At 47.9% G+C, this 27,506-nt stretch overlaps 1 protein-coding gene across 1 annotated transcript; it reads right to left on the reverse strand.

Annotated features, from left to right (window-relative positions):
- Positions 1-538: 538 nt before the first annotated feature.
- Positions 539-27,204, reverse strand: PSTPIP2 (proline-serine-threonine phosphatase interacting protein 2). The gene is made up of 15 exons (XM_067315462.1): positions 27,168-27,204; positions 15,586-15,686; positions 12,917-12,994; positions 11,749-11,783; positions 9,622-9,728; positions 8,559-8,621; positions 7,929-8,027; positions 7,570-7,615; positions 6,619-6,698; positions 5,879-5,977; positions 4,552-4,648; positions 4,148-4,229; positions 2,966-3,000; positions 2,374-2,431; positions 539-2,203 (listed from the first exon to the last, which is right to left on the reverse strand). The coding sequence occupies exons 1-14, from the start codon at positions 27,198-27,200 to the stop codon at positions 2,382-2,384; spliced, it is 1,005 nt and encodes a 334-aa protein (XP_067171563.1). The 5' UTR covers positions 27,201-27,204; the 3' UTR covers positions 539-2,203; positions 2,374-2,381.
- Between the last annotated feature and the right edge of the window lie 302 nt (positions 27,205-27,506).

Below are 27,506 nucleotides of genomic sequence, written 5' to 3' on the forward strand. Positions count from 1 at the left end.
AAAAAAAGGCCAAACACCAGGCAATTTGGGGCAAACTGCCTTACACGTCCCAGGCCTGGCGGGTGAGATTACCTTTGGCAAAGAATTCCGCACCAAACCACAGGGTTTGTTCTCCTTTTAAAGGCCACTGAGATCGCAATAGGATATGAATTGGGAATGCAGTAGTGATTCCTGAAGGACTCCATGCTTAGGCAAGGTATAATTTGGGCGCTGTGGCATTGCGGTCTAAGGGACGTAACAGTTCATGGCTAATCACGTTTATTTGTTGTCATGCTAACCTTCCCTGGTGCGCTCTCTCCCACAGCTCTCTCGGTACTTATAAAGAACAACTTCTGACCCAAGGGCTCAGAGAGGACATGCCCCTGGAGGCTTCCTTACAAGAGACGCTCACCCCACCTGATCACCCGAGGATGCTTTGAAGGTGCATCAGACCCAGCCCTGATGGGAAATGAACAGCACAGAAAGCAACGCATCCAGCACACAAGTCTTAAAACTGTTATTTTAAAATTATATATTTAAAGAACTAAAACTACAGTAGACTCCTTCAGAAGAATATTAGGAGATTTGGTCTTCTAGAGAAAAATAGGACAAATTATTCCTTTACATGTGCACTCTGTACATTTCATTACAATGCAGCCAGACAGAATTTAAAGCTCACTGTGGCCTTTTCCACACAAGGAAATACAGCAAAGCTCCACAGACCGGCAGGCTTGGGTACACACTGAAGTCATGCAGATTCAACCTGATGAACATCATACAACTGGATGAAGAATCATTTTTGTCGCTCCAAAGCGAGCAACGTGACACCAGATTTAGACAAATAAAATGCTGTCTTGATCCCTATGTCTAATCGACGTAAGGCACTGAAGGAGCTGTTAAGTCACACTGCACGTAGAGACTTCAGTGAGACTAACAGCCCTGAAAAATGTGTGCTTCTGAATCAAAGCAATCACCAGGCACGAGGTAACAAAAGGGGCACAAACTTTGAGGGGATCTGATTAGGAAAGAGTGTCATGGCTCTAAGCCAACATTAGTAGCCAAGTTTGTTTCTAATGGTGCATAGCCAGTCCCCAGTTGTAAATGGAAATCCTGTTATGGGCTTCAGAGGGAAACAGAACCAGATCCCAGCAGGATTAGTGCTGAATATGCCCCTGGGAGACAGGGAAAGGTGGTCAGAAAAAATATTTCATTGTCAAGCTTATTAGAGTAGAGGAGGAAGGGATTAGGGTAGACAACTGACAATTTCCCTTTCATTTATGCCATCACTCCCCAAAAAACTGGGTTATGAGTATGGATCTATCACCAATATTTGTCCAAAGTATAGGGACTCCTAGAAGTTAGCCGAAGTGGGGTCTGCAGAGCTTGTCAGGGACAAGCTATCCCGTGAGCCTGAAAAAATGCAAGCCTTTCTACAGAGAGGGGTGGCTGGAAGAGCTGACCGACTTCCTTCAGATCCTCAACAGATCCTCACTTGTAGGGTGAGTGACCTCCCAGCAGCTCTGTAGCAGCACAGCCTTTCCCTAGGTAGCTGTGGTGAGGGCTGCTACACCAGGCAAGATATAAATCAACTTTCAGTATCAGTGCCTAAGCCCACAGCACCTGTACAGCGAAGCCAGACCCGTGTTTAGAGTTGTAACCTTTAGCGCTGCTCTAAATAAACTCCCTGAGAGACATCACTAAAATAAGTGCAGACTACAAACTTAATCACCATTAATGACAAACTTTAGAAATGGGCCAAAGTGCAACCTCAGCTTTGAATAATCTTAGATCTGAGTGGGATAAGTATGCTCTGAACACAAACCAGCGTGCCCAAAGTATCGCACAGAGCTCCTCTTGGCACATGTGACTTCTCGGTTATCTAGAGAGTAAAAGGCTCCAGACTCTTCCAGATCAGTGCACATTAAAAGAACTCCAAATAAAAACTTCTGCTGACACAGTAGATCCCCTTGCATCCAGGTCCAGTGCTTATATTCTTTTTCTTTCCCTGAGTGTGAAGATGAGATGTCTGTCGACAGAATTTGCTGATGAACAGATTTTTAGTAGCCACTTTCTGAATGTACAAATAATTATCAGAGTCCTCAATTACTTTCTTAAAATGGAGAAGCACTTCAGTTCTGTGTTGCTGGGAGTAACTAAAAACACCACCTCTGCCATGCTGATCAGACAGACAATGTCTTCTGCTCGGAAGTACTGCCCGGAGAACCTGCAGAACAGGATTGACGGTGTCAGCTCTGGACAAGTGTTGGGAGGGCTGACATGATTGTCACTCACAGCCGGTCACCTCAAAATGTCATCCCCTTTCTTTCTCAATGACCCTCCCTCTGTAGCTGCATCTCGCATTAAATCCTTTCTTCACTGAATTCCAGTACTTACTGTGGCTATTAATGATGTATCAAGCTGTAGCCATCGACTGTAACGTAATCAGGATCATCTAAAACACAGCAAAAAAATATTAGGTCTGCTCATGAGAAATGCTTGTAAGAGCTCAAGGGACTTTACAAAAGGACAAAAACATGATGTACTGCCCACTCACGTTAAAGGGATGGGAGGCACGGATGAATGGAGGCTCAAAGAGTAGACTTGCCTAAGACCCAGAACAGAGTCCCACTACAGTATCCCATCACTAAAGCAGCACTGAAAATGATCTAGCTAGTGCTGTTTAAGCAGAGAAAGGCCCAACCTGCAGAGGCAGGCTGGATCAAAAGCCTAGACATCCTTAAGCTTCAGAAATGCTTATATACAAAGCTTTGATTAGAACATGTTCTTGGGTGAAATCTAGGCTCCAAAGTCAGTGGCAAACTTTGCAGCAATTTCTTTGGGGACTGGATTTCTTACAGGAGCTGGGCCTAAAGCAATCCTTTTAGAGAGCTAATGGTCATGATCCTATGGGGAACAGAGAGCAGAGAGATCTTCTGTGGTGGCAGAAGCCACATAAAACAAGGACTGACACCCACAAGTAACTCACCTGGCCCGCTTGTCGGGGTGGGTAAAGGTGCCCTCCTGCACAGAAAGAAGCACAAAGCTGAAGGTCTGCTACAGTATTCTCCCCCTTCCTAAAACATCTGTTCAGGCTGTTGCTGTGACTGTGTGACGCCCCACACTGCACTACCCAGAGCTTGTGAGAGGGCAAGAGGTTTGGCTGGCCTGGGTTTTACAGAGATCTGTTTCCAAGTCATTTCATGGTTCGTTAACCATCAATAGCCTGCTTGGCAAACACAGGAATCAAAGCTGATACAGCATGGGAGAGGAAAAAATAACCAAAAAGCAATGAGTTGGCAAAATATTCACATGGAAGCCTTGGGGTACAACATGTGCACTTGGCAACATTTTTACATGCAGACTGAGACACCAGAAAGTCATAACTGGGCATGACTCACATAGTGATTCAACAACCAAAGTGGGACACTCACCTTTAGCAACAATCTTTAGCCCTGAATCCTCCTCTTCCCTGTGGCAGAAGCATCCTTCACTTCACCCTCCCTGCCCAGCTTCTGCCCTGGAATAGTGTATCTTCTTGTCCTCTCCTCTCTCACTGCAGCTGATGCTGTTCTTCCCTCTACCCACACACGCTTTTAACTGATTCAGCCCTCCTCAGATAGACAGACAACAAGGCGGAGAGAGGAGAACCGTGCAAGGAAGCCCAGAAGGTTTCGATCATTCTTGGTAGATTAGGAGTCAAAGGCTCGTTAAGGGATCTCTGATTGTTTCCAGAGACAGCAAGACACAATACTGAAAATTGCCCGGGCTGCCCTGCTTCTCTGCTGTCCAAGTACCGCAGCCTTTCACCTCAATCCAAAGGACCGCCAAAGAGGCTCATCACAAGAACAAATGAGCATGCACCGTCCAAAAGCACTTTTAGAGTAATGTTCCCAGCCATGAAAAGGGAGAAATGACCCCAAAAGAGAAGTGGGAGCAAAAAACTCTACTCTGAGTGGACTTGAGGGAATCATAAAGCAGTTTACGATAGGTAGTACATTGGTATAAATCCTGCCGTAGAGAGCAATGGACTACATAACATGGCAAGTATTTCCTGCAACACTCCCAAATCAGGATTCCAACAGACTGAAAGCAAGAAAATACATTTTTTTGGAGAGCTTCATTTGCAATAGCTAGTTCATCATTTGAAATTGCACATTATGTCCCTTACCTTGATATAGGTACAGGAGCCTGACTTCTCGCAGGTGTTGCATTCCTCTGTGTGTTATAGTAGTTTTCATAAACAACAGGAGCTAGGAAAAATTCACAGTAGTAAAGTACAGACCTTTTGTAAGTATGAACTAATTGCCCATACCAACATTCAGCTGCTAAGTCTTTCCCCCTTCCCTGGGAAGATGTCTGATCAGCTTAAAAACTTTAAAAGTGCAGAAAGGGGAGATCTCTTCAGGGACTGGTGATAAGTGAGTGGCAGAGGCACTAGTGCTGCATGCCAGAGAATGAATGGAGGGACATTAAAAATGTTTTTTCACCCAAACTGATGCTGATCAGAGCAACAACACCATGAGGAGGACAAGCAAGTCAGTACTAATTTGGGAGTCTACACTGAGCTCTTACCTGGGGCCAAACTTCCAGTTTTGCGTAAATTTACAAAAAATTCAATATCCTTCTCAATGCTGCACATTTCTAAACTCTTGCGGATGTCCTCATATTTCTGCAAAGGGGAATTAAAAAGCATTGCTATACATCATGTTGAAAACCAAGCGTTGGGTTTTTTTAATCATTTATCATACCTAGGGGGAAAGCACAGTGCTCACCCCCAGACACAAGTTTCAATGGTAGAGGAGGCGAGGGGGGGAATTCCTGGAGGAATTCTCATCTGTAAAAGCTCTGGCCAAAATCCTCCTGCCTGGATGCTGCTGTTGCTGTCTGGTGGCTGATCAAAGGCCACAGGCCAACCTGGACGTAACACAGTCCAGCGCACAGGAAAGCAAATGAGGCTCTGCTTTCCCATTCCCAGCCTCACCAAGGAGCTCCTGCATAATCTTTGGCAAAGTCACTTCCTGCTACACTTCCGTTGCCTCATCTTTTTCAGCCACAAGTTTCTTAAGCCAAGGAGAACAGTAATTGGGCTGAGGACACAGATCACAGCAATGAAGGTTGTTGTCTATGAAGTTCTAACTGTTATGCCAAGACGCTTGACCGAACTCTTGGAAAACCCCCTGGCTGTGCTGAGGTTAAAGCAGGTAGCCACGGCGAAAGCGGTGGAGGAGACCGTGCAGCAGCAGGTACAAAGAGCTGATGTGGGTGTCTGCACCATGCTGCCCAGCACTTAAGGAGAGTTTATTAGCCCACATATAGAGCAGCATAGAGCCAGCCCACTGCTGGTGCCTGTCCTGAGTTGATTAATCTTCCCAGGTCTTGGAACCTGGGATACATGGTACAGAGAGAGCCAGGGTCTCTGCAGTGCTGATTCCTTACAAGTGGGTTCATTGCAGTGTGCTCCTTCAACACATCCAGCTCTACCTGTTTCTTCCTCACTATTCCGAGTGCTCCAGCCCATTTTGCATATCCCTGTATATGGAATAATGAAGAATTGGCTCTGTGTGCATGGATGTGCTCATAACCAACCTGCAAAACTTTTGAAAGTGAAACAATCACAGCTACATGCAGGAACACACATCAGCTCCTGGGAGACTTGATTTTATAGGAGCAATGCCTTCCTTCTGATTCATTTTCATTCATTTACTGCTATCTGTTTTCTCACTATTACTCCAACCACCAATACTCACAATAGCTTAGATTTAGAGGGTCACGATTGCTACTAGAGCCTGTCAAAAAGCTGGGTAAAAAGAACCCAGATGGGTCAGCAGGAATTCAAAAGAAGACTTCTCCAGTCCAAAGCAGAAAAATGAAGGTTTGGAGAGCACTTGATTTGACTTACCTCGTCATTCTGGACACAGTCCTGAGAGAGCTGGTTGGCATGAAGCCACAGGGCATTGCGGAAGTAATTGATCCGTTCGCACTCCTGAGTCTCAAAGAACTGAAAGAACAAAGACAAAAAAGGACATAAGGGTCCTCTGTCAGCACGGTGAAAGGCCATGACTGCAGTGGGGACTGGTCCTCTGAGTCCAGCTGCTCACACATGTTCTAAGCAGCAGGGTGATTTGAGTTCACATTTCACCTCTTGATCACAAGTATCATTACAAAGAAATCTGTCCTCAGCAAGGAGCAGGTCAGGAGACATAGTCCTCCAGAGGAGAAACCATGCCCTCTATGCAATGAGGTATTTATATCAGTTAAATATATTTTATATATATATATATAAATAAAATCAGTTATGACCTTTGCATTGTCACAGTGAAGTGACTATTCTAACCAGATGATGGCAGCACCAAACATGCAGGTAAGTAACACACAGAAAGGTCACTACTTAGTGCATTGACTCTCAATTTTAAAAGGTAGGGGAAGAAAAAAAAAAAAGCGGAAACCCTGAAGCAGTGGGACCTTAAATCCAGAAGACAAGCATTAGAAACACGCAGGGTTAGCTGCAACAAGTCCTGCTGTATTACTGTGGAGGGAATACAAAGCAGAGGGCAAGTCTGCTCTAGCCCTAGCCCTAGCAGTGAAGGGAAGGAAATCGGAGGACCACACTGCAGCAGGAAGGCTTTTCACAGCATTTACCTCACAAGCTTTGATGTGTTCTTTCTGCCACTCTTCCCGGATCTTCTCCAGTGCAGCAATATTCTGCTGATAACCCCTGTCTGTGATGGAAAGCAAATTGTCAATTCATTTTAAATCAATTAATTAAAAAAAAAAAAACCTTACAGCTTTGCATGTGGAACATCCAAGCGAACAGTTCTTAGCAATGCAATGCAAACATGTGGAGAGCTGTTGGTCATCTGCAGTACACAGTGTGAAGGGGACATAGTTTGGCAAATGCATTCCCATTCATTCTGCTTCTCTGCAGCGTGCAAGAGAACTTGCTTGCATTCCTTCGAAGGCATAAAAGTGTCAACACTAGCTGAGCAAAGCCTGGATCTTCTCCCTCCCATGTGCAGCCTTATGGCCTTGATGTGCTCTTATGGTGGGGCCCCCCACAGCCTGCCCCACGGCTCACCAGAAAGCTAGGGAGACGTGACTCTTCATTGCAGTGCTTTGGCAGTGTTAAACCGTGTGACGCCAGGCCTTGAGCTACACATCTCCTGAGTTCACCCTCTGGACAGGGAGATCCAGGGCACAGGCACACAGCCAGAGCAGACGCAAGAGCTCCTACCCTCCCCTCCTGCCCCAGGCACTGGGCCCGGGTGCTGGCCTAGCACCGTTAGCACCCCCAGCCTCGGTGCCTTGCCCGCTTGCCCATACTGCCCAGGGGAAACGGAGAGAGCAGTCATGGTGGGGCCATGCAGGCAGGGTGGCAGAGGCCCCTCCAGGGCAAGCTCCTGCCTCATGTTATCTCTGGACCCGTGTTTCTGAGGAGCTGCAGCTAAACCAAGAGCCGGAGCTCACCCCAGCGTCCAAGTGCCTTATCACAGCTTCACGCCTCGCAGGGCGACCCTCTACGCCGCCTCCTGGCCCAGAAAACGCTCCACTCGCCCTCCAAACATAACCGATGCACTTCATTTTCACACTCACCAGAGTCTTCCAGAGCCGACTTTGTCTGAGCCAATTTCAGGAATAGCTGCCAAAAATAGGAGAGAGAAGAAAGGTATAAGACAGCCCTGGCGCATTGCCTATAGCAGTGCAGTTCAACTGGGGAACACTACCAGCCTTCCCATCTCACCGCAAACCCCAAAGCTGAGAGAAGAAACATGAGGCAAATTCTGACCATAAAGAGGTACCAGCTTGGCCAGCAGTGAGTCTCTCACGCAGCATAACACTGCATAGAGGTGTAGGTGCTTCCCAGTTTGGAGCAGGACCTTGAAATGGTGCAGCCTGCTGCTCTGCTTACTTCCCCTTCTGCCCCTTCCCCATGGCCACCTGACTCCCTTTACCTTCTCCTGCTGCTTCTGCGTGACCAGATTTGCATTGCGGTGCACAGCCTGCTCTGCCTCGTCTTTATCCCTGCAGCGTTGTTCGTAGAGCCGCTTCGCCTAGGAGAGCCACCAAATGGAGCAGGAATGTGTCAGCAAGCAAAGAGATGGAAATACAGCTAATAAACTCTGGCATACAGGATACTTTAGAGGAAAGCACAGACTACAAATGAAAAGGCTGGTGCAGGCAGAGCAAGGGACAGCAATCAAGGTCCCAGATGTCCCAGCCCTACTGCCTGGGCAAAATGACAACACAAGCTACTCTTTGCTCAGGAAGAAAAGCTCACGTACTTGAGTCCCTGACATTTAAATCACCCTTATCTGAGCCTGAAAAACTGCCACCAGCTATTTCCCTTGCATACCCTTCAGTTCTGTTAAGTATGCTCTGCACACCATTTATGCAGACACAACACAGAGTTGAGACACAGAGGAAAGCTCTTGTGGTTAGCTCTGCCCCAGCTCCGTGTGCATGCATTTTAGCTGTGTTAACTCATATGGCAAGAAACAACTGTACACAACACAGGTACAGCGCGTGCGCCTGCGAGTTCCAGGTGTGCAGCCGCAGGAAGCAGAGCAGCACATCTGCTTTACCTCCATGGTCTTCTTGTACTGCAAATTCCTGTTTTTGTGAATCGCCTCCATTATGAGCTCTATCTGTGAAGAGAACAGATCCTGTGTCAGCATGTCACTGACTGGAAAGCCCAAGGGTGGACTATGAAGAGGCAGGGACCAGATTATGAGATGGGTTTAGGCACCTTTCTCTACCTGGAGTTAGGCACTCCAATATTCAAAACCAGTCCAAAACACTCACCTTTCTTTGCTTCTATGTAAGCCTCCATTTGTTTGGAGCTTGCAAAGGAGCTCTACAAATGAAATACTAACAATATATAGTACTGTATGACCTCCATAGGGCCTGGCAAAATTGGCAAGCCCACATTCCCCTCTGCTGGGCCAAACCAGCCTCTGGTTCCGATAGTTTTCCCTCATTTTCAAGCCAAAAGAAGTTAAAAAGGTAGGCCCAAGTGCCCTCAAAATCACAGCTGGAGTCATGTTCCTGGCCCTCAGCCCGTAATGCAAACCAGCAGACACCAGCGCTCCCAGCCGTATTTCAGGAGCTCCCGTGGCCACGCTGAAGTCTCCATCACCCTGACAGCCTCTCACACCACTCCTGACATGCAAACCCCAGGCGTCAGCTCACACCACAGAGAGAAGGCACAAGCTCCATGAAAGGGAAGGCACCACATCACTAGGCTGCTACTAAGGAAAGTGTTTCCTGTTCTGGGAGAACGGAAGGGGGTCACATCCAATGCTCCTGACACGTCCCCAGCTGTCCTGAGCAAGGCACCTTCACATGAAAAACCTTCCTTATGGGGGCTGGAGTCCCTGGAGCTAAGCTCCTGCTAGCTATCATTGGCCCTGGCAAAATGACAGCACGCAGCCACAAGGAGGAGGAAGTCGGAGGTTGCTGCACCAATGCGGTTGCAACATTTAGGAACAAACTCTGGACTTCCCAGAAGCCACAAGCCCCTGAGAGCAGGGAGGGGGCTGGGGGACAGCAGCAAACACGAGCCAGGGCAGGAGCTCAGCATTCCTGCAAACCCTGGTACACCCTGCGGCAAAGGTGCTGGTTCCCGCATCTCCCTCAACTCCTGACCTTTTTCCGATGCAGTTTTTGCTTTTCCCTGAAGTCCTCCATTTTCTTTGCTTCCTCACGAAGGGTTTGTGCCAGCTGGATGTGACTTTGCCCAACATTGTCTACCTCTGCAAAGAAAAAGAAAAACCAAATATATGCCTAAAAAGACTGTGTTGCTCAAGTCAACTGCTTTAGCTGACATCAAACTGACCCAGGAGACCCCTTCCATCCAGGGTCCCTTATCATCATAGGCCTCACCTCACACATCCCCTTGCAGAAACATATAAAAGCAGTGTCACTTTTAAAACATCTTTCAAACAGAGCCTGTCTATGTAAAGAGCTATTCAGGATCAGTGATGCCAGGGCCTGCACTCCCATTTAGTAAAATTCATATTCAAGGAAAGTTATTCAAAAGAGCACACTCACATTTCCCCCTCATCCAGATTAATTCAGGCATGTTTCAACACATCGCACCCTAAAGCACTTGTCTGGAATAGGCATTGCCCTTGGCTAGCAGAGCAGCAACCTGGGGCACTGAAAAACTGATGCTAAAAGCTTCAGGCACATCTTCACTGCTGCACTGAGCTGACCTGGCCGAAGGAAGGCAGCCATACCACGAAACAGTAGCCCGTTTGCAGCTCATGAAGCTAAGCTCATTCAGAGCTAAACCAAACTGCAGCATGCCGCTAAGCCCTTTTTGCACTACTAGCTCACGATCCGCAGCTATTAATGTGTCAGCTACTGCAAGGACAGAGCATGCTACAGACATCAGCCAAGGTACGAGGCAGCAGCCAAATCCGGCTAGGGTGGGCAGCAGCAGAGCTCTAGCTGCACACATGAGTAGAGCACTGGCCCTCTGTGTGCAGATGTGGCTGCTTGCTTACATACTTCCACTGCTCTTATCCAGGCTAGCTAAATTAAAGCCAGCACATGTGCATTTACCCAGGCAGGCCATCTGGCTGATGCCGGCTCACAGCCAGGGCAGGAGGTGCCTTCACGAATGGGCATCTGCCAGGTTTGAGTGCCCAGCTGGAGATTCTTCGGGGAGAGCTTTTTAGACGCAGCAAGAGTTCACAGGACCCCAATTTCTGCTCAAAAGACAAGCTAGAGCAGAAGAGCAGGAAAGAGACAGGGCATCACCAAGGAGCCCTGGCAGGGTTTTGCAGGTCAAGCTAGAGCATTGCACGTAGACAAGCAAAACTGCTGAGGGCAAAAGGATGTATTTTGCCTTTGAGATGAAGTGCTTGTCCCTTCACTTACTGCAGTTCAGCAATAAGGCACTGACAAAAGACCTCGTGAACCCATGGAAATGAATGGACTACATAACGTGGCCAAAGCACCATCTTTTAGATGCTCTGATTACTGAGTATCTGTGTGAAGAAGCCAGTAAGAGCTGGTCTGAGAAATTCCAGCTGAGCTTTCGATGTACAGCTTCTGATGTATAACCTAAGCACACTTCTGAGCTCCAGCCAGCCTCAAAATCCCAAGAGAGCCCAGGAGGGACTCCCCACAGGTGGGCTTTCCTTCTCCCACCTTTGCCTGGAGCCCTCCATCCCCAACTCAATCTGCTGGGCTGCGGGTCTCCGAGGGGCTGAGCTAGGCCTGTAGGATACCCGTATGTAGTCCTAGGATGACCACTGACCTTTGGAGATTGTTTTACCACTTTCCCTTCTCCATGCATTTCTATGCACCTGACTGAGCAGACAGGTGAATTATCTACCCTGCTTCTGGTACCCAAACTACCTCTGTCCAAGCTCATTCAGGTATCTCAGCACTGCACTGTACACTGGAAAGCTGTGGTGGAAAGACGGACATCTCAAAAGCAGGGATAAATACTGGAGGTATTTGTGAGGATTATGAGCCTGCAGCTTCTAACACACCCGGATAGCTCTGCTGTGACACACTCTTCATACACTGAAGTTGTTAAACTCGCCTAGAAACCACGCAGCTGGAGGAAGCGCTGGGGAAACCTAAGGAGAGGAGAGGAGCAGCAGGTTGCCTCCTTTGCCCTACAGTCTGATTTTACAGCCTATGACTGATCCAAGTATAATACAGTTTTGGAGACTTCTCTAGTATTTTCTTCCCAAACAGCTGCCTGTAGGCTTCAGTGCTGCCAAGTGTCTTGACAAACATGAAGAAGTTACTTACGTTGCTTAAAAACATCAAGAGATCTCTTCAGGGTGCTGAAAAACACAGGCACAATATTAAAAGAATAGGAAAGCACTGCCAGGCCCACTGTGCAGGCTTTACCAACAGTAACAGCAAAGCACTTCTCCTAAACTGGCGAGTGAGTCCCTGACTGCACACTGGCCAAAGCAGCCTGAAGCAGGTTTATTTACCTTCTTTACACTTTCAGCTTTTTCCCTCTGAACGGGTATAATACAGCTCACTTGCTTAGATATCTACTCTTTATCTTTTTCCAAACACTGAATATTATTAAATATTCTGAGTTTCAAGACAAATGTTTCAAGCAGCCTCCCATAAGTATCTCTTGGACATATGAACATTTTTCTACATGTTTTATTGGCCAGTGGTTGGAAATGTAGGGAACTTTTCTTCCTGTTAATATACCATGATGGAGATTTCAGAAACATATTAAAAAATAGTCCAAAATAAAACTGTAAACAAATAATCAGAGGATATCAAACTGACCATGTGTGATGTACAGAAACAAAGCAGGCAACAGAAGCTGCCAAGGGTCATTGGGGAAATGGAGTTGGAGGACTGGGAACACCTTCATTTTCTTCCATCTCCTCGTGGGGTATTTAGAGGTGAGATGCTCTAAGCTGTCCTCTTTCTTCCAAGGGCTTACTCAGGGAAAGCTGGCAACACCACGTGCTTCAGAGCTAAGTTCTGCTTACAGTTTGCCAGATCCACTCTCAGAGCCAACCACAGTGGCAGCACTGCCCGCGGAGGATGGCAACGCAGTGCCTTTGAAGATCTGCACAGTTTGACTCAAGGAAGTAAAGGTACTTCCCTCTGGCTACAAAAAGTCAGGAGCAAAACCTAGGTCTCACGAGCTTCACCCCTCTGCCTAACCTCCAGGCCACATCTCGTCTGAGTGTTCACGAAGCAGTGCACTTTGGTTAGTCTATGACTGAAGGGAAGCTGGTGGAGTCCAGCTCGATTACTGGCAAAGGCCAACCTAACTGTGCCCCTCTTCATTCACAAGACCAATTTCAGAACACCTTTGGTAACATTGCTATTGCATTTCCAGATTGTTTTGTCTCTCACCAGCCTCCTTCATTCTCCTCCTCCTTCATTGTTCCAACTAAGGACACCCATAAAAGTAAAACACACAAGTGACTGAACTTACTTCAGCTCTGTCTGCCCACAGGGCTTCTTCTTTGACAAGTTAATGAGCTCTTTGCCATATTTTTCTTCTATGATTGCCCTGTTGAGGAAAGAGGGAAGTTAGAGGCAATTCACATTTCAGAAACTGACTCTCATTTTCAGCAGAAATCAAGAACGGCAGGAGTTTCCCAAGAGATGTCCCCTGAGTACAGACAAGGGAATAGCGGATGAGCAGAACAACATCCCACGACTGCAGCCAGGGTTCTAGCACGGCCATTTCCCTCTCAGACCACCACAAACAGCCAGTGCTATATTCAGAATCCTGCCAACTTCCGACCTGGTAGAGGTTACACAGGAAGGGAACACAGTCACACTGCTTGGTCAGCCCACAAGGAGCTAAGATCCGCTCTTATTAGGTACCTCATCCAATCTCCTGTCCTGCTACAAACAAACTGTGCACAGCTGGTTCAGGTAAGGCTGTTACTGGTAACTACCCAGCAGTCATTCTAATGAAAACACACTTTGCTTTGCTGCAGCTCTGGTAGCGATGTGTAGCCCTCCCCATCTCCCAGTAGCTGATGGTTGTAACAACCACCTCCACAGGTGATGGAGGATTAAGCAGGCTGTGCACTTGCTGGCTAAGTGCAGTCAGGCAAGTCATCCGAGTAGTTTTTAGCTCGGTTTCCTAAGGGAACAAGGTTTGTGTGATCACACATTTTCTGCACCTTGGTCATCAGTGTCTGTCTGCACCTTCACAAAGATTGTTTTTCAATCCACTGGCTGATTTCAGCCCAATGTGATGGAAAGGATTAGGGGGTCTCAAAGACAATTCAATTGCCCTACACTCATCCCAAAACTCAGCTGGGCCATTTCAGTTGTTCAAGAATTGTACAGGACTTTTTAAAATGAGGCAATAGTTACCCTCTCCTCCCCTCTTCTCACCCTTACAGACAACTTATGAGGAAAAGCCTACTGTCCTCTCTTCTTTGAAGAGAGAGTTCAAACACAATACACAAAAAGATCACAAAAGAAAACATGTGGGTGTTGTTTTTGAACACCAACCAGCCTTTTGCAATTGGTTTGAAATCTGTATGGACAATCAGGGCTGGACTTGCGTGATCAAATGTGGATATCTAAGTCTGAGCTAGCTGCCCTAGCTGGCAACAGACAGTCAGGGGAGAGAAGCAAGTACTGCTACAGGCTTGCCCCAGAAGCTCTACTGGATAAAATAAATTGTTTCCTAAAATGCCTTTATCTCTAACTCAGAGGCAGATGGTTATATTGTTATTTCTACAGTTTGGGGGTGACGTTCACTTCATTTACCTTTTTAAAAGCTACAAAAGCTTGTAGAGGAATGGAAAAAATAAAGATTATAAATTGACTTTTTCCTCTATCTAACCATATTCTCATGAACTTCCATCTGAGACAAGGCATCAGCTCCAACAGGCATGTCCTCCATGGCTAGGACTGTGTAACAGCTGTGCTATACATGGAGAACTGTGCCATGTACAGAGAGGGATACCAGTAGCAAGCCCAGATTCAGGAGGAGAGCACTCTTGAGACAGCCTGAACTTCTGCAATCTTCTCCTGGCGAGACACATTGGTGAGGACCTACAGCACCTTCAACAGCAAACCTGAAAGGGGCACAAGGCGCAGAGCATGCATTTTGCACTCTCTCAGTTGTCACTGATGAGTGGGCTGTGGTTCTCATGGTTCAAGTACTCGGTGGAGGGTTCCTTTGGCAGCTAGAAAGCCCACATTTTGCTGGGACATGGGGCTACAGACTATACAGATGTAGGTGCATTAGACAGGTTTTAATTGCAAGTCCTCCTGCTCTGCATCCCCGTTACATTTGTTTCAGGCTATTTTATCCCAAGTCTTGTATTCACAGTTTGTTTCCTTCAGTTCTGAACACCAAAATTACATTAATTCGGGGTTGTTCTGCAACAGTCTTCATATTTAGCCATTGCCAGCCAAGTGAACCATAAAGCCAAAATACTTTACTAGACCAACTCAGAGATGCCTTTTTAGACACAGAACCTCCACTTAGGTCAAATCCTTTGATTAATAAATGTGCTATCTAATGCTACTATTTCTTTTTAACATAAAGGCTGTACGCTGTCCACAATGCACAAAGACAGGAATAAGAAGTTCAGAACTTCTTGCAGATTTCCAGTTCTGTCTGCAACGTCATGCGTCTCCCATGCCAAAGTATTCAGCTGATCTTCTGCAGGCTGAACGGTGATTCTGTGGGGACACTCAGCACAGTGAACTTCATGGGAGAGCATGTGACCCGGGCAGGTTACCGACAGCTGCAAACACATCCCCTTCAGTAGGGATGCCTGGCAGCATGTAAGGCTGAAGTATTCAACTGCTCCTGATTCCTCTTTCTTTTTAACACAGATCATTCAAAACGTGAGCATCAGTGGAGCCCTGGGCTTTGTAACTAGCAGCATCAGTTGCTTAACAACTGAGGACTGCTGGGTACGGGACTTCATACCACATGCCAGCCTTGTAAGGAAAGGACAGTGTAAAAAGACAAGTTCCTCATCAGTCAAAAATCAAAGATGTTTTGCATAGTGAATAGTTAAACACAACAGAAAACAAACTGGGAATACAAGAAATAGAAGTGCGTGCAACTGCTTCACTTCCCAGGTTCAACCAAATCCATTTTCAGAGGCAACTCTGTACCTTTCCTTCAAAAAGTCTTCAAACTCTTTGCAGTTCTTCCTGCCGTCATTCAAATGTTGAACGATGTTGTCATAGCCAACTGTGCTCGTCAAATCCGTACTCTGAAAACACAAGAACAGGAGTCACATCCCTATCAGTGCAATCCATGGCCATTGTCACTCTGGCAGGTTTTACACAAGAAATGGCTCAATTGGGAGCCAACGTGCCAGTGCCTGTTTCTGTTTCACCTACAAACTACATAAAAGCACATAAACTTTTTGTTTTGGGCTACGAGACTGTTCCAGAATGACAAAGTCATGGCAATTCAGGACAAGGCTCTTTTATGGCTTTCAGAAAACAGAAGAACTCAGCTTCAGTCCTACAACATCCCAGAAACATGCTCTCCCCTGGCCTGAGCACGGCTGGCCCCAAGGCACACCAAAGCTGCTCCTTTAGCACTGTCTCCCCTCCAAAGCTGGCATAGCCCTTTCCATCCCGCCCCTTCACAATGCCCATCCCTGTTCTGCAGAGGAGGGACCGAGGCATAGCCCAACAGATTTAGATCTTGAAAAATATATTTGAGAACTTGTGTAGCTTTCAAAAGAAAATGGACCTACATGACTCACTTGGGTTTATACCACAAAATCACAAGGATTAAATCTAGATCTCCCATGGCCCACACAGCACGATGAGACATCTCCTCCTACGAGTTTCACTGTCCGCTATAGCTTAGTGAAATAAAATGCTGAAAAAGCTCCACATCTCAAGATAAAGCCCATGTTACTACTGCTTCTCCCAGTTTCTGCAGACACCGAGACTGATCTTGATTATCATTCACTTGCACTACTCTGGGCATCACACCCACCTCTGGCCTCACTGTAGGACGCCCACATCCAGGCTGGAGGTGATCTTGCAGATCTTTCTGCCTGGGATGTCTATGCTGCAGGCTGTCCTCACCACCCAAGCAGCAGTGTATGGAGGCATCCAATGACTGCTGCTGCAACAGCCTTTTCTTTGGCCTTGTGAAAAGTAATCCTGTTCCATTCACATCAGTTCAAAACACTACTGCAAAGACCATTTCCCCAAGTACCAGGTCCTCCCCTGCCACTGCTGTATGCTCTCCATGAACCCCCAACACCTCACACAGGGCCAGCGTCTTCAGTTCTCACGAAATATCAGAGCTACTGAAAGGTCCTGCATCCCACCACCTGTGGGGCCAACCCCCATCTTCCAACTAACAGGTCCCAGCTTTGCAGTGCCACTCACACCGGGGGAAGCTTCCCATAGACTTCTGAAGCATCACTGCTTTCCTTCAAATTATTTCTTAAAAACACATATTTTGCTGTGATGCTTACCAAAAAAAAAAAGATACATGTGACAATGATGTTGATGGGCTAGGATGAAGGTTGAATAACACAACCCCATTCTTTCCTCATAACTCTACCATCAGCTGTCTGAGGCCATATGCTCCATAGGACAAAAAGTGGATTTTTGTCCTACAATTGGTCAGGATTTACCACCCTGGGGGCCTGGGCCAAGAGCAGGACTCCTAAGTGCTATGATAATATAAAGAGGGATGCTCTGACCATGATCCCTCCTTCTCCAGAAAAAGCCCAAAGCAGATGCAGGGAGCTCAACAAAAGGTGCTACCCGTCATCTTCTGCAAAAAGGAGTGGTTAGTGTTGTACGTATAGGAGCAGAACACATAAGGAAACAGGCTGCAGAAAGGAAGCAATGGCAAAAGCAGATAGGAAGCTCAGAGAAAGGAAGCAAAAGCCACAAATAGTTATTAAGAAGCTTAAAAAGGAATAATGGCAGGATGGAGAGATTCAGGAAATGGTTCAAAGCCAAGATGACAGCATGCAGATAACTGGAGAGAAAGCGTGGGAGGCAGAGGGAAGGATTTCTCAGGAGTTTGTACCCAGTGTGAGAAGCAGGACTGGTATCTAGCAAATCAAACATTTCATCATTGTGGACTTCCCTAAGGGGTCAAGGATTTGAAAGTCAGTGGCCAGAAAGCAAGAGATGAAGCAGAGATCTGGTGAAGTAGGACCAGTTGGAAAGCCCCAGGTATATCACAGGTCAGCTTTGCTCTCTCTGTACCATGGACGGGCAAGAGGGGACTATGGAGCAGGATCTAAGGGACAAGCTGATCCCCAAACAGCTTCTGTTTGTCTAGTGAGCTCACACCTCCCCAAAGTGAGCTTATTACTGAAAACACGCAACTGGTTCACAGCTTGTGTTGCGTCTTTGCTAATCAGCTATGTGAAAAAGGAAGCACGCTTACGCTGAAATCAATTCTCATGACCGTTGCGAAATTCAAGAACATCCTAACTTGACTTCCTATCCCCCATTTAAAAGGAAATAAGACAGATGCAGAGAGCGACTGCATACATGCTGCTTCGTCAGTCTCAGCCTGGGCGCAGCACAGCAATCAGACGGGCAGCCCTCTGCGTGCGTGGAGCATGGGGGTACTGGTGTTAGTAGCAGAGAGAGCGCTAGTAAATGAAATAAACAGGGAAAGAGCTCTCAGGATCTGCACATACCACTCCGGAGGTGGTCAGGGACCCCCCTCCCAAAAAATCCCAAGACTTTCCCAATAAAATAGCAACACTGATCCAAAAAAGGCCCAAATTAACCCATCAGAAAAACCTCAGCTACAGTTCCCCAACTGCCCACCTCTCAACTTCTTTTTCAATCTGCAGATGCTCTGGACAAGTCAGAAGAGGCTGAGTGCAGGGTCTCTTCCTCCTGCCCAGGCCACCGTGTGGACAGACAAGCTGCCTGGCCTCCATCCCCCGAACCCCGGCGTCTGCCTCCTGCCCCAGAGAGCGGAAAAGGAAACCAACCTTCCAGCCTTGCAACCGGAAAGCTTAAAACCCACCACTTCAATTGTCTTAAGATGTGGGGGGGGGGGGTTACCCCCACCCTAAGAAAAATGGCCATTTGCCTTTCCAACCGATTCAGATACATTTTTGCCTTCTATTTTGGGGAATGAGCCATTTTTTCCCTCCTTCCTCCACGGACAAGATGCAGAAGATGATCTCCAATCTCCCACACAAGTTGGGGCTGACTGGCTTGTTTGGAGAACAGGAACAAGCCAGAATAACCCTGCCCTTATCAACTGCTCTTTTTGGAGAGAAATGTTCACAAAAATGTGTTTTGTATTTTCACAATCTCCTTAGCTCACAGAAGGATGGAGATAGAGAAATAGTTACCCTCAGCTCTACATCCAAACAGCTCCTACGCAGTGCTTTGCTGCCTGGGACTGGCAGCTCACTATGCCGGACAGAAGTGCTCAAGGATGATATGACATGTCAGCACAAGTGGGAACATCTGGTTCACCTGGCCCCAGTACTCAGAAAAATTGTGAGGGCATCCATCACCAAATGGATGCCCTCACAATTTTGTTTTATAGTCCTTCCTCCTCCGTGAGAAGGATTTAACTTCAGCATGCATGTATTTCCTAAGCGCCTTCAAGCCCAAGCCTGGACACTGTGCAACGTGTTATACAAAACACAGGACATAACCAACCCCAGCACCAGCAGTAGTATAAAACCAGCATAAAACAGGTGGATGCTGGCCCGTGGGAAGAGGCTCCTTGCCCAGCAGGAACTGAGCGAGGCAGAGTAATAAGCCAGGAAAACAACCTTCACAGCACTGTTCTGGGCAGAGGTCAGAATGAAAGAATAAAAAGGAATAATGTGACAGCTCACGGGATCTCCCAAAGGCAGGGCTGGGAGGTAGCAATGGAAGAGGAAGGGGAATAGGGAGAATACAGAGCCATGGATGCTGAGGGAAGGCATGAAGAGTAGGATGGAGTCCTCAGTCAGGGATTTAGCTGAAGGAAGGACACTGCAGATTTTAGGAACTGCTGCTAAAGGATTTTGTGTATTTTAAGTCAATTCTCCATTCTCCACTAACACAACAGCTGAGCAGGAAGAAAACTCGCTGGTAAAGAGAGACCCGGCCACGCATCAGGCGTATGGCTGCTTTCTGACAAGCACCAAGCCGGCAATCCGAGCCGCGCAGCACCTGGTCCTCCTGGTCATCCTGTGGGCTGGTAAACCCGCTGCACCACAAACACGGCACAGTCCCGCTGTCGCGGCGCACAGCGAGCAGAACAACTTCAAGGCCATGCTGGTGTGCTACGAGCCCCGGGCTGGTGGCACAGCAGCCATCCCAGGTTGCACCAAGCTCTCCCCCTGCAAACAATGCTTAAATGTCCCCTCACTCCCTGGTGATTTCTTTTCTTTTGAGTATTTAGCAGGAATAACACAGAAGGTTATATGAGAGCAGAGGTTCTCCTTGGAAAAGGGAAAAAAGAAACGGCTGCTCTGCTGTTGCACCTTAAGAGAATAAAAGTTATCCAAAAATTGCTGCCAACCTCAACTTCGCTCTGCCAAAACCGACAGCTTTCTTCCCTTACAGATTAGAGACTCATTTGCAGCAGGGCTCTAGGTTTCACAAAACCAGTTCTCCTCTGTCCCCTGCTGCCATGAACACAGCACGATTGCCAGGCTTTTCATTGGAAACCACTACGCTGGCACGCGTTTAAAACGCCTGCTGTTGGAAAGGTGAACTGAAAGGATCTGATGCCTCATTTCCTGAACTCATGCTAGGTTTATCAAAGCACATTTGGCCCAAAAGGGGGTAAATGACCTCGGTGAATTACATCAGTAGGGAAGTTTCTACCTAAAAGCACCAAATCAGATCCCACCTCCGATACAGGTCATCAGGGAGACACACAGCAATGGCGGTGATCTGAAAAGCACAGATGTGAACTCTTCTCCAGTCTCAAATAGTCTCTGGCACCTCAAACATCTGCTAAAATTGCCATGTTTTCCCCCATGAGGAGCCTATGGCATGGCTGAGCTGGACTGATCTGCACCAAGGAGATGCAACAGTCCTGTCCCCTACGTGCAGCACTGCCCTGCCCGCGGCAAGACCCTCGGGTGACAGGGAGCATGCTGTTGGCATCCACCAGCCCTGCGCAGCTGCCCGAGGCACCCAAACCAAGCTCAGGGCAGAGCTCGAGACAAGCATGGCACACGCAGGACGTCCCCGCAGGTTCGGCTGCAGGAAAAGACCCATCAGCGCCCAGGGAAGGGGGAAGCAGCTGGAATAAAATCAGATTGGCTCCTTCAATCTGCTCCTCCCCATCAACAGCAGGGCTGGGTGTCATCAATAAAGTACCCGATAAGAGAGGGATTTAAAAAAATCATCCCAGGCCCATTTCACAGCTGGGAAACTGAAGCACAGCGAAACGATTCATCGCCAGCGTGCAGTGATTCAGTGCAGAGCCAGTGAGGGAAGCTAGGTCTCCGGCTCCCAGAACAGTGCCCTGCAAGCCGCTTCCCTTATCCGGGACAAAGTGTCCTCAAACTCCTTTTTTTATGAGCTGGACATAAAGTTTTGCAGAAGCGGAGAAGATGAGCAATGACAAACTGACATAGTTTCACAGCAGACTTGACGCAAAGGCCAGAAGGATTTTCCTCCTCTTTCGAGGGGCTCCTTCTGAATAACGTCTCTTTAGCACTGAGCTCAGCCCATTGCCACCAGCCTGAATTTGGCTTTGGGTGCTGAAGAATTGGCAGAGCCCTTACTGGAAAGGCTGACGCATGTTGGATATGCAAACCGGAGGGAAGCAGGGAGGGTATCGTGACTGGCACGAATCAAGCTGTGGTTTCGGACACAGTCCAGCGCAGGCTGGAGCACTGGCAAGCGATGGCCCCGTTTCCTCTCTCGCAGGCTATTTTGGCTGGGTCTGAACTAAATGGTGCTGGGGGAGGAGTAAAGAAGCCAAAACTCATTTAAAAAAAAACAAAGGAAAAGGCAGGATCTAGGAGCCTCCAGGAGGGTTTGGACCCAGCACATGCAAGCTGGAACGCAACGCATGGAAAACCAGAGGGACATCAAAGAAAGAGTGAGCCACGACTGCGCTGCTGCAGCAAGGTCAGCACTCAGGGCTGTCTTTGCTCCTTCGGCCCCTTCCTCCTCGCCAGCCAGCCTCTCACCCCCTGCTTGTGCAGCACGAGACCGTCACGGTCCTCACCACTTCTCGGGCTCCCTTGGTGGAGCTATTAACGGACATGCTATTTAGGGTATTGTCCACGGAAACTGTAAATAGATGATTTTAGGTGACAAAGCAGCAGCTGATGTTTCCAGAGAACGCAGAACGGATGTAAAACTCCAAATGAATGGAAACTCCCATTTCAAGCTTTTCAAAAGCGCTCCAGGGCTCAGCACGGCACGGCACCACTTACCAATAGAAGCAGATACTGCCTGCTGCCCCGGTTTGCTCTATTTCACCCTTATAGACTCCTATAGACTCCCTATAGGAGAAGGAATTTATCTGCTAATGAATAACTCTGGCAAGATGAAATAATTTGAAGTTTCACAGAACAAAAAAGTAAATAAGGGATTCAAATCCACACCACAGGCGAAAAAGTGCCATTTCTGTTCTGAAGTTCGGTACTTCAAATTGGCATAAAATTACTGTCTGGGATTTTGCTTGCATTTTTAGCAAGAGGGGCTAAAACGCTGTAACATGGCATCTGAAGCCATGTTACGACCTTGTGTGAGTCACAGTTGAAAGGAAAACTGTTTGATTTGACCTTCCAATTTTCTGCCCTGCTTTTTAGTGAAGTCTCCCTGCAGATCCATACCGTACAAAGACAACAGTGTGGGATAACAAGATGTTTGTCCTAACCTCCCCAGAAATAAAAGGGTTTGGGCACAAAAAGATTTGGTGAGTACTGCAGTTTACTATTTGGTCCTGGCATTTTTTAACCATGCCTGTATATACACCCATGCTCGATACTTAGCTCTTCAGCTTGAGCTGCCAAGTAAAATCTGAGCTGGGCAGCTGGGGCCAACAAGCCAAAACACTCAGCAAGGGGCACTGCGCTGCTCACTGAGTCCTGCCTATTACTTGAAAGATCTTTATTTATGCACAGCTTTTAGTATCTCTTCTCAGCCTTACGTGCTTAGAAAAACACAGCAGCAGAGGGATGTCTATTTTAGTATTCAGAAACACTGCACAGAGATAAATGGCTGTGCTATTCTGGCTCACAAGCAACCCGGTCTAGTCTCAAAGTTTCTCAAGGTCCTGCAGAGGTTACTGGGACCAGAAAAAAATCTTTACACAGATTTCTCCAGGGCACAGAAGTAGCCCCAACACTTTTTAAGGTATCCCTTTCCCACAGGAGAATAAAAAAAAAAACAGATAGCAAAGCCCAAACCAAGAGGACGGACCCAGTTAACTGCAGGTTGAAGCTGCTCTTTGCTCTCGTTCAGTGCAGATGCCATAACAGAAGAAATGAGTGTGATTCCCAGGGCAGTGAAGGACCCCAGAGCAACATCCTGCAGCCACGCACAATGCGATACCTGCCCCGGAGCAGCACTGACTGCACGGCAAAGTCTGCCAAATTTGCTGTGACGGGAGAAAGGGGAGCAGTTTGTATCATCCAGTTGTGCATTTTCTCCCGCAGATCGACAGCCCGCTCGGACACGTGTCTAAATTCAAGGGCTTGCTGAATTGTGGCCACTTGGCTCTATAGGGATAAGAGTGCAGGAGATGGTGCAAGAAGCTGCAGTTCCTCCCCATGACGTAACCAGGTGGGTACAACATACCAGACAAAACTAACTGGGAGGGAGGAACAGGACTCTTTGTATATCCGGCCACCTTAGAACAGCATCCTATGAAAACCAACATTTCAATTAATAATTTTCCATGCAAACTTGTAAGAACTGTCCTCGCCCTATGTCAACAAACATGCATCCTGACATGCATGTCCCAAATCCCAAATATGTATGTTAAAAAAAGAATAACAGGCCATCAAACTCTGTGCAATTAGATCTGCCCATAAATCCCACCTTGTTCCTTTTAAATGACAACCGGAGGATTTAATAACACTGCTGATAAACTCTACAGTACAAAGCCAGTCCTATTTTAGAGAAAGACAAGCGGAGGTAGAGGGAAGTGAAATGGCACACCCAATGTCACGCTGTGAGTCAGCAAGCAGGGAAAGAATGCAGGAGTCTGGGCTCCCAGCTCCCCCGCAACCACCCACCACGCTCTCCTCTCATCCTACCCCAGGGCAGCGTGCAAATAGGAGCCGCTGAGAAAGGAGACAGACTTTACCCCAGACCAGCCTCACGAGGCCCTGTGGGTGCTGCACAGCTAGAAAAAGCACAGCAATGAAGAGGAAATAAAGTCCAGGTCACTGTTTCAACGTGAACGACCTGAGCTGCTGGAGCACTGGGTTCACCTCCCTGGCGGTGCGACCCAATCAACCAGGCTGAATTTCCCAGGGTGCAAACAAAACATGCTGTGCTAGCCACCCGCTACACCTTCCCCCTTGCAAAATATCAGATACAGCTAGTGATAACAGGGGCCCACAGCGAGGAACCACTGGTTCCTTTTCAGACTCTGCATCTCCCTTGCTCTGCCTTTTGGGGCAAACCATTTCTTTTCCTCTGCACTTCATTTTTGCTGAAAGAAATGCAAGAACTCTTTGCTATGTACTGGGGGGATAAGCAAGTGTCTTGCAGAAACTTTGCCATGTACTTTGTTAGAAAATGAAATACATAAGAGCATCTTTTACTCCAGACAACTTGACTGAGCCATGGACTGTTTTACTAGGATCACTTTTTCTGGATGCGAAAAGTAAGTATTTGTGAGTGCCTAAAAGACTTACACACCTAAATCTCATTTTCAGAAGTCATTTCAACTGACCAACCTCAGTGAAAGTTAGCAAGTCTCAGTCTTCAACATCATTTGGGCATCTTTCTAATGTTTTACCAAATACTTCTTTTTAATGAATCCTGCCACACAATCTGCAGATAGCAGGGCGTTGTTTCTTACACGATTCTAAGCACGATGACAAAGAACCTGCTCTCCAGGCTGTGAGTTGTTAGCCAGCAGATCAGACTTAAAGTCCATTTTAGCATTACCATCATCTCTATTTTTCCACTTAGTTTTACAGGTAACTACAACGACCACTATATTCTGATCAGACCAAATGCCTTGCTGGTGAGTTACCTGAAATACTCTGCAAGAACAGGTTTGGGGAGAACCAGGCGGAGATATCCGGGAAAAGAACTAAATGAAAGAAGAGACCCCATATAATGAAAGAAGAACAACAGGTTGCAAAAACAGATGGAAAAAACACCCCATGCTTGCTCAACTCACAGCAATTGCTGCAGGCTGGGCAAGAGGAAACAAACAAGATCTTAGGCATATTTTTATTTTTGGTGCAGCTGTCAAGCTATCTGCAAAAGAGCTCTGTTAGCGCAGGCTGCGGAAGGCAGCGTCGCTCAAGCTGGGGCTGTTTGGGGGCAACACCGGCCTACGGCACTGCTGCTCCCCACTGCTGCCAGAGCCCCCCTACATACAGCTTTGGGCGTCTTCCAACCTCAACTCCCAAGTGAGCCAGAGCTTTAGTTGGATGCAAAAGAGCAAGACTTCTTCACTCAAGGTGGTTTATGAGCTTATGCTGAGACCTAATAGGATAAGCAAAAAAAAACAAGCAAGGGAACGGAGGTTACAGCAGCAAGACCCCATGGTTTTCAAACAATTCCCATGCAACATGTCGAGCAGCAGAGAGCGAACTCAAAGCATGCTTTCTCAAAGCTATGCTTCTGCTCGCTCAATGGCAAGGCCACGCCATGAACCAGGTCAGGGAACAGGTTCCAGTACAGGAAAAAATAGACACATGCAAACCACCAAAGAAACGAGAACAGCCAGGGTTTAATGCTACCTCTGCCCTCAGAGGAGGTTCACAGCACAGCCCCACTGCCTGCTGCTCCAGCAAAGCAGAGGGGCTGCAGTCCACAATGGGGGGCTCGAAACGAGCCAGGGAGATGGGGCTACTGTTGCTTTTTAAGTCCCCAGAATGTGAAACCACAGCCTACGGTCCGTTCATACTTGTGATGGGACCAAGGTCCCAGCAGCCAAACAAAACAGGTCACTTCTGCTCTCGCAGAAAAACTCAGACATTTATCTTCATTCAGCAAAGTCTGAACTTGTCCCCACAAATAAACTTGGTAGTCATGATTCACGATTCGCAGCATTTCAAAGCCGCAAGCCGCAATGATGAAAACTGCTCTGTGTTTGGGGGGTTTTGTTATATTTAGACTTTATCCTATCAATTGCAGGGTTGAAATCCTCTCCCTGTGCCCCCAGCCCATGCCTAGCTCACAGGGGAGGAGAAACACAGTGTAAGGCTTCCTGGAACAGACGTGGCCCTCCAGAAATCCTCCCTTTCCCATGGAGAAGTCCTGGCCACTGCAAAGTCATTTGGTTCAAAAAGTAGAGTTCTCCTTCTCCTTCTTCTTCCCTTTTTGGTTTAGATGAAGTGAATAAAGGGGAAAAATTGCAGCAGGAAGTCAGCACTCTTTCACTGTACATACAGCATGCTAAAGCCGTAAAAGCCATAATAAAACTCAGATGTTTCTGTTCATCTCTCATTCCCCTTCCCTCCCAAGCACCTGCAGCTGATACACTGTCCCTTGTAATTTGTCTGTAGACAATTTGGGATAGTATCTGCCTTTTCCATATATGAAACTAACACAGCAGGGCCTTGAGCTCTCCACTGAGTCAATATTTGTCACACTCTCATCCACCCTCAGCCCCGCTGGCCTGACCTAGTCATGTTTCGTCAGGCAAGATGGCAGAGCGCAGGGGACGTTCGGAAGGCAAAATCCATGGCAGCATCGACAGTTTTGCCTAAATAGGAACTGCAGAGCATTTAGCGAAGAGCTGAGAAACAGCCGCTAGATACAAAGCCAGCTTTATTCTCCCAACCTTGTTTGAACCATATCTGTGATTTACGCACTGACGGCGCTGCACTAGATAATAAGCTAACGGTGTTGGAGATGGCATGACCACAGCGCTATGCACTTAGACCTCATGTTCCAGGAGTACGCGGCAAGGATCGATCCAGCCCACACTTCTCAGAGCACTGGAACAGGTTGCCCAGAGAAGTTGTGGAGTCTCCTTCTCCGGAGATATTCAAAACCCACCTGGACACAATCCTATGCAACGTGCTCTAGGTGACCCTGCTTGAGCAGGGGGGTGGACTAGATCTCCAGAGGTCCCTGCCAACCTCAACCATTCTGCGATTCGGTGATTCTCCCGGGTCGATTGCCCATCGCACCTTCCCCCTCCTGGCTCAAGCACCCCAAACCTTTAACCTGCCTCCCAATTTCAGGTACCTTGAGGAGAAGGCATGCGCACCGAGAGGAACCGAATAACCGCAGCTCCCATGCCCTGCAGCAGACGGGCGGCTATTCGGCACTTCTGCGTCCCAAGAAGCAGGGTTCAAACTCAAAAGAGCGAACAGCAACTTTCCCTGAACCTTGACTTTTCCTTCACAGCCAGTCGAACAGGAGCAAACCGAGGAGAGACGAGCTCCCACCCCGAGGATTCGCTCGCCATCAAAGCAGCCTTTCCGGCCACGGTAACCCCGAGTAGTTCACAAGGAACCGGTTTTTCACATCGAAGCCTCAGCCCAGCGCCGACTTGGGGGGCAGGTGGCAAAGCCGAGGGGCTCACCGTGTCCCAGGGGAAACCCTCCCTCGGTGCCCGGCCCGCTCACCCAGAAGTTGTCCCTGAACCGAGCCTCCCTCATGCTGCTGCTGCTGCTGCCGCCGTCGCTGCCGCCGCTGCTGCTGCCGCCGCCGCCGCCGCCGCCGCCACGCTCTGGGCGCGCCCCGCCCCGCCCCGCCCCCAACGGCCCTAACGGCCCCCAACGGTCCCCAGCGGCTCCGCGCAGCCCCCAGCGCCCCATCGCGGCTCCGTGGCCGGCCCGCCGCGTCCCCGCCGGGGGCGAATTCACGCAATATTCTGTGGCAAACTTAAGGGGGGTTTTTTTGTTTGTTTGTTTTGTTTCTGGGTCTGTGAGGGTTCGGAGGAGCGGGGCGCGCTGCTGAAGGCG

Source organism: Apteryx mantelli, chromosome Z (assembly GCF_036417845.1).
Source record: "Apteryx mantelli isolate bAptMan1 chromosome Z, bAptMan1.hap1, whole genome shotgun sequence".
NCBI classification, from domain to species: Eukaryota; Metazoa; Chordata; class Aves; order Apterygiformes; family Apterygidae; genus Apteryx; species Apteryx mantelli.

What these genes read in the sequence shown, in the direction of transcription:
- PSTPIP2 (XM_067315462.1), bottom strand. Translation starts at nt 27,200, where the DNA reads ATGAGGGAGGCTCGGTTCAGGGACAACTTCTGG. An exon ending in AAAAACTGCATCGGAAAAAG is followed by an intron (nt 8,622 to 9,621) that starts GTCAGGAGTTGA and finishes TTCTCTTCACAG; the next exon opens with ATAGAGCTCATAATGGAGGC. An exon ending in GCTCCTGTACCTATATCAAG is followed by an intron (nt 3,001 to 4,147) that starts GTAAGGGACATA and finishes CTTTCTGTGCAG; the next exon opens with GAGGGCACCTTTACCCACCC.